Raw genomic sequence first — 11,844 nt, forward strand, 5'->3', positions numbered from 1 at the left:
ATCTAAGTCTACTCTTAGAATCATAAGGGTGAAACTTTTCACTTCAGGGAAAAGTAAGTATAAAGGTACCTTTGGGTTAAGATAGACCAATGTTTGATGCCTATAATCTCAGCTATTCAAGAGACAGAGGCAAGAGTATCAAGAGCATCTGAACTCAATGATTTCACAGATCCGGTACAGATTCAGAGATCACTTGCACCCACTACCTAGTAAATAAATGATAAAGCTGATTCTACCAATAATCCTGCAGAAAATCAGTATACCATGGTATAAATATAAAAAGATGGGCACTGGTGGCTCATGACTGTAATCCTAAATACTCAGGAGGCTGAGCTCTGAGGATCATAGTTCAAAAGCCAGCCCACTAGGAAAATCCATGAGATTCTTATCTGCAATAACCTACTCAGAAAAATCCAGAAGTAGAGCTGTGCCCCAAGTGCTAGAGTGCTAGCGTTGAGCAAAAGAGCTCAGGGACAGCGCTCATGCCTTGAGTTCAAGCCCCACTATGAACAACACAAAAAAAGTAAAGGAGTTCACTGAAGTAAATAATGCAAAGTAAATCAAGGTAATTGGCTTGACTTAGCCATTATACAAGTTCTACATAATAGAAAACATGTTGTATATAATTATATATAAGTTATGATTAAAGAATAAAAAAAGTAAAATTTATATAATAAAATTCTTTTACTTAGTATTAATTTAATATTCTTAGTATCAAAACACTGGTTATAAATTGTAACAAATTACAAATTGTTGTTTAAATACTACCTTAAATACTATCTTAAGATTTGTAACCTACTTGCCAAAGATTTTATGAAAAAGTTCTGTAGTGTGTAATGAAAAGGAAACTAGCAGCAAAGACACAAGAAGATAAAGCTAGGTAAGACAGAAATGCCTGTAGTCCTAGTTATGCAGGACAGAGGCAGAAAGATCACTAGAGACCAGTTGCACCCTAGTCTAGGCAATATAGCAAGGCCCATCTCAAAAAAATAACAAAAGGAAAAGAAAAAAAAAAAAACAAAGGCAGATGGTTCTACAGATCTACAAAACTGATTGTTACTTTAGGCCACATTTTGAATAAAATCTGATACATATGCCTGGTTCATGAAAAACAATCTAACAAATACATATAATCCATTTGAAAAGTTGATCATACTAGCTCAACACCAAATCAAGATTAAAGACATTCAGCTAGTTTCTTTAAGAATGATATGGCATTGGTAATGAGATAAATAAGTAAGAAACAAAACTACTCCTAAGTTTCAAATATTCAATCATATATTTGAAACTGATTTACCTATTTTAGAGGTGATACCATAGTTGATTTATACTTTAGCTAGATTCTGAACATCTTCTCAAAATGATAATCAGGATCAAAAGGGAAGAGAAAGAAGACAAAGGAAAGGACAAAATACAGGGCACTTAGAAAGTAGAAGGTTTATACCTGGAACTTGGCAACTGCTGTGCCATACCTTTTTTGGAAAGCCACCTCAAAATCTTGTGACCTCTCTTTCCTTACTCTTTTCTCTGAAAACAAAGAGATTTCTTATGTTCTCTTGATTTTATATATTTTCCTGTTTTTAAGAAACCGAAGAGCAGAATTTTAAAGCATGGCTAAGTGATATTTTAAATCTGGGATATAGGATTTGACGTGAAACTTGAGATTTGCACCTCAGTCTATTAGAGCATTTCTAAAAATAATAAATAATCAGGACATAAATTACCAATGCGTCTTTATATGTGAACTAGCTGTTACATGTAGAATTTATAGACTAGCATTAGAAACAATATTCATTTTTAAAAAGACATAAATAGCTTGCACAGTACCTTTTGATAAACAATGGAGCACACGAGATCCTTGACAGAAGATAAGGACAGTTCCTGGGCTTCGATGGTAACATTCTCCCGTGTGAGGCCAATCTGCAGTAGAAATGAAACTGTATGCACTGAGCCTCTGGAGTTGGTGAGTGACGGTGCACTGAAGCTTCCATTAGACAATCGGGCTGAGAGTCCCGTCTTAGGACTTGAACACGGAGAAGGAGTTGGCAGCACAGCAGAAACAGTTGCAGGTAATGCAGACTTCTGGGCTGATGGAGGGGAATTATTTGCAGACATCTGCCTTTCTTTACTCTTCAAAAATAGCTGTCAATTCTTTTTAAGTGGTTATGAAGAGATTTTCAAAATAACAGCAGTAAAAAAACTGTATGCACTTCTGGATTTAGATGAAAGCTTCTGTTTTCCTTCTAAGCCACTCATACCGATGATTACAAATTCTATTGCTGTGGGTCCAACACACAAAAGGTCCTATTTCTTTTCATCAGTCCCATCAAGAATCTTGTCTTTAGAATCACAACCAGAGACTTGTAAAAGATTTTACATCACTGAGTTGTCTTCGTAAGAACAGTGTAAACATTGCTTATTTACTCAACATCTCTTGCCTTCTTTTTAAGTCTGTTCTCTCACTTTTTTCAGAAAGGACATATTGAATAAACGTTTTCTGTCAAGATGAAATTCTCCTTGTTAAAAAATAGTGTTCTGGATTAATCTATTCAATGCTTACCCTTCAGTTCAATGATTTGATGGGACACCTTCTAAAAAAGCTACGTCTTAAATAACTCTCTCAAATGTCCTCACCTTCATTTTGGCAGGTGAACTTGTCTATGATGAAGTAACAAGCTTTTAAAAACAGTACAAGCATATTTCATTTGATGAATGGGTCCACTGAGAAAAGTTGCTTTCTGAAATGTTGACAGCCTAGAAGGAATTTTAAAACAGATTTTAATATTTTATCCTCAACATTAGTTAAAATTAAGAATCCTGTAATATTTTTAAAGTGGTAAGTTTTGGTAATATGTTTATAATTAAGGCATACATCCTAATAGGAGCCATTTTCAATCGAGTAATTGCAAATAGGTTTTGACTACAGGTATAATTTGAAAGGGCCTTCTGTTGAAGAAATAATCTTGCCTCTCCTCATGGATGTCTGAAACCTGAAGAAAAAGTATTTTTGAAATTTCTTTTTTTCTATTCTTTTGAGACAGGGTCTTGATTAAGTTTCTCAGGCTAGTCTCTTGGGCTCAAGTAATCCTACTGCCTCAGCGACTACAGGTGCATAATTTATTGTATTTTAAGTCAAATACTTACTTTAGATCAAACGCTTTTACTCTACAATTATAAAACAGAGTTAGAACAAAAAAATAGAGGGAAATAGAAGGGACAAAAAAAAAAGCAAAGCAAAAGTGACGTTGTTAGAGAGACATATAACTTTCAGAAGGATAAGGAAGTAGGACAGGAGACACAGTGCACGGTAATATGGCCAAAAAGTGCGAGTAGTGACATATACAACAAGGACAATAAGATCTCATTACAAGCTTGTGGGTTTTGGGGGCAGCAGTACTGAGGTTAGAACACAGTGCCTAAACACTTGCTAGGTAGGCACGCTACCACCTGACCTGTGCCTAACTCAATTTTGTTTTAATTATTTATTAACAAGGTCTCCCACTCTTATCTGGGCCAGCCCAGACATAATCATCCTACTTAATGCCTCCTCATAGCTGAGATTACAATTGCACACCACCTCACTCAGCTTTCTGAGTTGAAATGGGGTCACATTAGTGTTTTTGCCAGACTTGGCCTTGAACCATGTTCCTCCCAATCTCCATTTCTTGAGGTAGTGGAGATTATAGGTGTGAGACTGTGTTCAGCATCATCCTTAGATATTTTTAGCAGTAGGTAAGAGAACACCATGTACAGTTAAATATCTACCACAGTTTTTAGAAAAAAACAGCTTTAGAAAGTATGGCTCATAAGGCTAAGTGACTCACAAAAGGTGGATTCTTCTAAATTTTATATAGATCCAATAAGCAATTCTAATGATGAAACAGTGATGTATCCAGTATGGTCCAGAGTAGTTAATAAAGACAAATTAGAATGAGGATGACAGAAGAGCAAAAATATACAGATACAGTAATACAACACAAATGAGAAACATCAGAAAAAACTACTGAAATAAAAAAATCAGGTACAGCTATGTTCAAATAAATTCAAGCACTGTACAGTACTTGATAGTTTATAAATGTTTTACACAAAGTGTCTCACGAATCCTCTTTGCAAGCTGACAGGAAAACATCATTTCTGCATTTTTTGCAGATGAGAAAACTAAAGCACAAGGTGACAAAGTAACTTGACTAGTATCACACAGCTACAAAGAGGTGGAGTGGAAATTAGAACCTAAGTTTCATGCTTTCTTCCTCAGGCTGTCTCTACAATAACATACTATTCACAAAGAGAACAGGAACTGAGAACCCTACACAGAGGATGTTGCTAAGGTTGAGAGGTTACATAGACAGAATTGCTCAATTTTTATCTTACCTTCTCTCAAGCTTTTAAACTAAAGCTGTAAAAAGTATTGAGAACTGAAACCTAAGCTTCATGCAGCAACTACAACTTGATTTATTTTATTTTTGTAGCCCTGGGTGGCCTTAAACTCCTCATCCTCTTGCCCCAGGTTCTCAAGTGCTGGGATTTTTTTTTTCTGTGAACTCAAATCTCTGGACCCAGACACAGTCCATTCTATACAGCTAAAGTGATGACCCAGTATTATCACAAAGATGACTCCACTAATCTTGAAAGCTCAAATGAGAAAAGTGACCATGAAATGATATGGGTAGAGTTGCTTCAGCTACTGGGCTAGAGAAGCAGATAAGCAAACTTCAGAAACAGCATATATAAACTCAAAAACCTTAGCCAAATCTTGAAATGGTACACAAATAAGAACAGTAATCACTAGAGGTTAACCTAAATTCAAATTAAACAAGTCAATTCTACCACATTTACAACTTGGAAATAGATATAAATATAGATATAGTTCCTCAATCCTCATAATAACCCGCTTCATAGTTGAGACAATCAGAAGTTCAGAGTTAAGATGGAAAATGTATATTCTGAAAACAATAGTATTCAAAAGGTTTCCTATCAGCAGTTTTGTAAACATGAACAAATATGGGATGAGTGTCAGTATTATCCAGTAAATTTACTGCTATATGTCATCTTAAGTCTTTTTTTTTTTGGTGGGGGGGAGTGGGAACAGTAATGGGGTTTGAACTCAGCACTTGCTAGGCAGGCACTCTACCACTTGAACTATCCTCCCCAGTCATTTGTAGCTCTACTGATTTTTCTACTAGCGTGTTGAGTTTTTGCCTGGTCTTAGACTGTGATTCTACCACCTATAGTTTCCCATGTAGCTGGGATCACATATGTGTCCCATCAAGTCTGGATTATTTATTGAGAAGGTGGTCTAACTTTTTGCTCACACTCACCCTGCACCTATGTTCTCCCATATCTACTTCCAAAGGAACTGGGAGTACATACATGAGTCACTGTACCTGGCTATGATACATATCTTAAGAGGACTTCCTTTGAACTGTCCTTAATTCTATAATGTTTTCCATTATATATGAGGACACAGACACAGATGATATGCTTACTAAATTTTCAGGATGAACAAACCAGAAAAATAAACCAAAATTAAAATAAAATTTAAGAAGAACGAATGCAAACCTTTGCTTTTAGTTTCAGAAAACTAAATGTCCCAACAGAGAAATGAGGAAATGTTGACTTGGAAGCTGTTCATATGAGATTGGGTTATAAATACAAGACTCAATGTAGGCCACTAATACAATGGGTAACTTAAAAGTACTAATGCAAACCTAAATCCTTCAGATTTGGAGAACCCTTTTGCCTCACTGTGAGGCAGCCTATATTACCAGTGTGCTTATTTCTACGATCCGCATTTTTAGAGCTACAGATTTTGACTGGGGAGGAGAAAGCATGCACCCAGATACAGGCAAAATTCATGTGATATATAAGTATCTTCTTAAGAGAGCAAAATAGTGTAAGTGGTCTTCAAATATTTGAGGTGTTAAGGACTGGTTTTATTCACTGTCAGTATTATTGCAGAGAAAAGAAGCGAAATGTAAACACCACCTCTTATTTGCATCACAACTTGTGAGGTCTGAGCTCCTAGCATTAAGAATTGACAACAGTACTTGGTTTTCAGTAAGTGCTCAAACTGTAATAAGTTTTAGCCATCTTCACAGTAACCAGGTTAAGTAATGTCTTCCCACTAAATTTCTGCTTCATTATATTCACTAATATTTAACAAATAACAGTCAATACACTTGGCTAACTTACCAAAAGTAGCAACTATCCATAAGAAACTATACACTTTTATATAAAAGTGATTTTCTTGTTTCAACATGAGCACATATATAAAAAGGCATCATAGTATTGTATGCTTGTTCATCCCATCTGTTTCCTCTCTTCTAGTTGTTTTTTTTTTGGGGGGGGGGGAGTGAAGCTTTGATTTGCTCTATATAATGCAACAAAATACACAGGGAAAAATATTAAGAGTAAATAGGAAAAGAAATCTAACATCTCTACACAAACCTTGCTCTGTTGTTTCAATTTTTTTCATTTTGCCTCAATTAGAAAGCTAATCTGTACAACTATTAATTTATAAATTGCACATGAATTAGATATGTTGTTTCTATCACTTAGGAGAGTCTCTAAACAATAACAGTATCAACTAATTAGCAAGAATTTCTAATATATTTATTTGGAACACTTCAAATACTCTTGGAAGCTGGACACCAGCAGTTCATGCCTGTAATCCTAGCTACTTGGGAGGCTGAAAAGTGAGTATCACAGTTCAAAACCAATCCCAGGTAGGAAAATCCATTAGAACCTCATCTCCAACTAAACCAGAAGTAAAGCTGTGTCAACTGGTAAAATACTAACCTTGAATACCAAAATTCAGGGACAGTGCCTGAGTTCAAGCCCCAGGATCCACACATAAAAAACATTTTTTGTGATGTCCTATGTCACATACCTTTTTAAATAAGCTTTTATAATCTGGCACTATTGTTGAATAGAATCAAAAGACAGGATATTAGAGGCATTTTGAGCCTAGTCTACCCAATTATAACAGACACGATGAAACAAAGGCCCCAGAGGTTAGCATGAAGTGAAGTTACATCATGGTACTAAAACAAACTGATCTACACCTTCTTTGCCCCCTCAGTCCTCTCCACAACACATTTCCCACCTTAATAAAGTCATTAGCTAGAAGTTCTACCAGCAGCATTTTCATCCAACAAACACTTAGTATAAAAGACACTGGAGTTTATACAACAGTAACCAAAACAGAAATGGTATTGCTCTTTCAGGAACTCACATTCAACAGACATTTGCATAAAATAACGAGGTAATTACAAACTGTGAGAAATGGTATCACAGAGCATATACCTAAGAGGACTTACTTTCAGCTGTGCTCTCAAGGGCAATCTCTTTAAAAAAGAAATTATATTTAAGCTGAGACCTTTAGACAGTCAGGGAAGCTGTGAGAGAGTCAAGAGGATTCCAGGAAGACAAAACATGTCTAGTTATTGAATGTTCAAATGGAAGCTCATTATTTAGTATAGCCAGCATTCCTTTTATGTTTGGTAAAGACTAAAATGAAGAGGAAAAATGTTTTTCCTATTCGGAATAGTCTATTTACCAGTCGACTTCCACCAGCAGAATTGCCCGAGTTCAATTCAGTTTTGTATGCTAGGAATGCTAATCAAATGGAGCATTGTCTCCACCCCTCTTGTTGGTATGTACATGGTATTCTTTTATCATGTAAAAAAAATATGCAGTAATACCATACTGGCCCAATGTGCTTTGCTTTAAGAGAGGTTTGACTTTGCTTAAGAATCCTGATGTCACCTGTACATTGTGCAAAAGTTTAAGTATGTTGATTTGTAAAAGTCCTATTTTGCAACAATACCTACATCTACATACATTTTCAAAAAACATGTCCATTAGTTAGATTACCATCACACACTTTCCCTCCTAGAAGTTCAGCATTCCACTACACCGTTTCCTCTAAAATTCTGTTCCTCTAGACCAGCAGCATTTGAATCTCAGTCACTCCACTGTCAGGCAGAACATTCAGAGGGCAAACCATGTGCACTCTCTGCACAGGCACTGAAAAATACATCTGTGAGTAAGATTACAGACCACAATGTGAAAATGCAATGTGAAGAAGCTACATTGAGCTTAATTTATCTTCATCTCTGCAACCAGTAGTATCTAAGAAATCTGATTGGCTAATAGCCAATGAGCAATTTCTCACATATCACCACTACAAACTAACCACACAAGTGAAGCACTTTTTTTCTCCTTCAAATAATAACTAAAATGTCTCCTATCTCAATTTTTTTAAGATGATTACTTCAAAGAGGCAAGAATATTTAACAAGTTCAATTTGAATTACATAATCGGAGAGACTCAAAGTAGGCTTAGCTCAGATTATTATCAAATCGAATTAAAACTCCTATTAGTAAGTATTGTTTCAACGTGTCAAGTTCTGTACAAGTAAATGCTTTCAAAATTAAGCAATTAATTCCAGTATGGTTAATTTTTTTTGTCAACTAAAAGTCTTTTTTAAAAATCAAGAACAAAATGTCCCTTTTGTGAAAAGTACACTTAAATGACCATCTATCCACATACACACACACCCGGAAGAGATGATTTCAACTCATGTAATTTTTAAAATTTAATATCTGAAAGCTTACTTATTACATTCTTTCATGTGTGTGGCAATGTTTAGGTTAAAAACCACCCACAAAACCACCCACAAACAGAACAAAATGTCTATTTTTAAAAGGTCATCTGATGAAACTGAAAATATATAAAACATGCATTACTAAAAGACTCATTAGCTGGGTGCTGGTGGCTCACGCCTGTAATCCTAGCTACTCAGGAGGCTGAGATCTGAAGATCGCGGTTCAAAGCCAGCCACGGCAGGCAAATCTGCGAGACTCTTATCTCCAATAAACCACTAAAAACCCGGAAGTGGCGCTGTGGCTCTAGCTGTAGAGCGCACGCATTGAGCTGAAGAGCTGAGGGACAGCTCCCAGGCCCAGAGTTCAAGCTAGACAACTGACCGCCCCCCCCCCAAAAAAAGACTCATTACTATACGTGACGCTTTAAAAACAAACAAACAAGAAACTAGTTAGAATGTACAACTCCACATTCCTGAATCCCAGTAATCCTGAATTAGGAAATGCTTTATTAAAAGCTTTGTTAAAGGAATACTCCAAGCTCATTTGCAAAAAAAAGTCTACCACACTTATCTTTTATCCTCAGAGGCAAAACCTGTAGCAGGAAACGGCACTTTTATGAAAATTTGCAGTTTCTTCTTTCTGGCTCAATTATCATTCTTGATCTCACCCGATTCTCATAAGAGAAGGAAGATGGGTTCAAATCGGTTAAAAAGAAAAAAAGAAACTGGGCAAGACTGACCTAGACCTCACTCTGGGAACTTTTTCCGCAAGGCGTGTGTAGCAAATCCATAGGAACGAACTGGCCAGCCCTTACAGCATTCAAAGTTTCAGCTGGATCTAAGCACAATTTAAATCCCTGAATCTGTAACTCACAACGTTAACCACAAGATAAAAGCATCTTCGGAGGAATACCATTGTGTAGGACACCGACAACAAGGGCATGTTCTTTTTTAAAGTTTTCGTTTCGTTTGTGGCTACAGCTCCGAAAGGCCGTGCGTGTCCCACGAAGGAGTCGATCAGGGTGTAACTTATCCTTCCTAATCAAAGATGACACCGATCGTCTTACTTCCTGTGGGTCTGGGTGTGGTTGGAGAGAGAGACAGTTACTTCGCAGCCATCCTCCCGGGTGTGGACGAGTCTGCACGAAGGTCGCGCGCGTCGCCCGACTGAAATCCGTGATTGCGGACCGCGCGGGCCTAGGCTTCTGGCGGCCAGGACCTGGAAACGCAAGCTCCCACCCGCGTGCGGGCGGCGGGGCTCGCGGTTACCGGGCGGTTACCACTATCGCGGCTGCCGTCGCTGCACGCTCCGGCGCGTCTCCCCCTCCGGGAAGCCTCCCGGGGGCGAAGCGGCAAACTCGCAGCCCCGCAGGCAGTGCGGTCAGGAAGCCGGGCGGGGGCTCGCATCCTCCCGACACCCCCTCGCACGTCCCACGACGCGCGCCGGGCGAGGAGAAGAAACCAGAAGACGCCCCCAGACTCCCGGCTCTGCCGAGCGCCGCCGGGGTGGGGTGGGGGCCCCGGCGCGGGGGGCCACCCGCACCGGACCAACCCAAGTTGGCCTCAACGCGGCCCCCGGAACTCGGCCCCGGCCCCGCCGCCCGCCGTCCCAACTTCCCGCCCAGCCAGCGGCCGCCGCCCGGCCCCGCGCGGTCCCGGCCCGGGCCCCGCCGCCGCCGCCGCCGCCGCGTGCGGGATGGGGGAGGGGCCGCCGCCTCCGCCCGACGGGCCCCGGAGAACAAAGCGGCGGCGCCCGCCGCGCCAACAACTTTTTTCGATGTCCGCTCCGCGCTCCCCGAGGCGACTACTTACAGAGGCGGGCTCGGCCGGTTGTGTGAAACTCCGCACCCGCCAACGTCGGAGTCCTCCCGACCGGGGGCCAGCGAGGCTTCAGACGCCGGGCGAGAATCCCGCCCGCCGCCGGCGCCCCTTCCTCCCTCCCACCCTCCCGTCCCGTCCTGAAGCCGAAGCTGAAGCTGGAGGGCGGGGGGCGGGGGCGCACGGGGGCGGGGGCGCGCGGGCGGCGCGCGGCATGCCGGGAATTGTAGTTCTCGCCCGCCCCCCCCCACCCCCCGCCGCCGCCTCCGGGCGGGGGTGGGAGGTCGCGCTCCCCGCAGCCCCGGGGAAGGGGCGGGGGCGGTGACAGCTCCGGGTGTTGGAGGGTTCGCGGCTCGTCCGTGAGGTCCCGACGTGGGCGCGTGGGGCGTTCTGTGGATCCAGTCACGCCTGGGACTTGAACCCCAACAGTGCGACTGCCTGCCGCGGCCAGGAGCAACTTGTAGTGGGGACTTGAAGCTGTGCAGCGCGGAGGGCAGCGTCCGCCCGCGACGTCCAGTCCTGCCGCGTTGCCGCCTCCCTGCCGCGCTGTCCTGGCATCCCGGAGACACGCCACCGACACGGCCGGAGCCCTCGCCTCTGGCTCCGTGGACCGAAGTGTCTGCGTTCACCGTGCTCCGCGTTTCCGCCTGGTCCGCCGTGACCCTCGCGGGTGGATCCCTGCCACCGAAGGGGTGTGCAGCCGGCGATCGCCGGACCTCGGCCACCCCGGGCGTGGAAGCAGGGTGACCCTGAGGGTCAGCGGGGGGGGGGGGGTCGCAAGGCTGTCATCCGTGAAGAAAAGCCGTGGTCGCCGCAACCACACGTTCTCCCCGTCAACGTTCTGCCCCCGAAGTACTTAAGTAAAATGCATGGAAGCCATCGGAGGTACTGTACTCAACCATCGCTGGGCTCTAGGCTTAAAGGTCAAGAGGACAGCTTCTGAGAAGAGAAAGAAAATAAATCGAACTGTGCCCCTATTTTTTTTTGTACCAACTCATCGATCTTCATAGATACGTGAACATTTGCAGTGAAGAAAGAAGTTGATCAATTGATTGATTGTTAATTGATATTGATTGGTTGATTGATATGATTGATTGCGGTGGTAGGAATTGAACCCAGGGCCTTGTGCATGCTAAACACATACTCCACCACGAACTGCATCTACAAACACTCAGGAGAATTTTGAAATAAGTTAAAAGATGGGACGGTAAAATTGTGTATGACGTAAATCTACTTGAAAACTATTTTTAAAAGGACATTTCTGACCTTCACAGGAATTGGAAGCTGTTAATATCCAGCAGCATCTGATTTAGTTTCATTCTTTTTTTTTTTTAGGTTACCATTCAATCAATCAGTTATGCATCTTGATTAATGTCAACCCTAGCCATTCTTTTACCATAAGATGGAAAGTAGATTCA

At 41.4% G+C, this 11,844-nt stretch overlaps 1 protein-coding gene across 3 annotated transcripts in view; it reads right to left on the bottom strand.

Moving 5' to 3' along the window:
• The window catches only part of Prkd3 (protein kinase D3), a 73,674-nt gene extending 63,119 nt beyond the window's left edge, over positions 1-10,555 (bottom strand). Inside the window, exons 1-3 of one of the 3 annotated variants that reach the window (XM_070025388.1) lie at positions 10,421-10,554; positions 9,349-9,686; positions 1,828-2,754 (exon numbers count right to left, since the gene is read on the bottom strand). In XM_070025388.1, the coding sequence (XP_069881489.1) occupies positions 1,828-2,115 (288 nt within the window). In that variant the 5' untranslated portion in view covers positions 2,116-2,754; positions 9,349-9,686; positions 10,421-10,554. Of the gene's footprint in view, positions 1-1,827; positions 2,755-9,348; positions 9,687-10,420 lie in introns of all 3 variants that reach the window. The other 2 variants (XM_070025389.1, XM_070025387.1) reach the window with 2 other exon arrangements.
• Positions 10,556-11,844: the final 1,289 nt, after the last annotated feature.

Source organism: Dipodomys merriami, unplaced genomic scaffold (assembly GCF_024711535.1).
Source record: "Dipodomys merriami isolate MVZ:Mamm:240054 unplaced genomic scaffold, mDipMer1.0.p SCAF_17, whole genome shotgun sequence".
NCBI lineage: Eukaryota > Metazoa > Chordata > Mammalia > Rodentia > Heteromyidae > Dipodomys > Dipodomys merriami.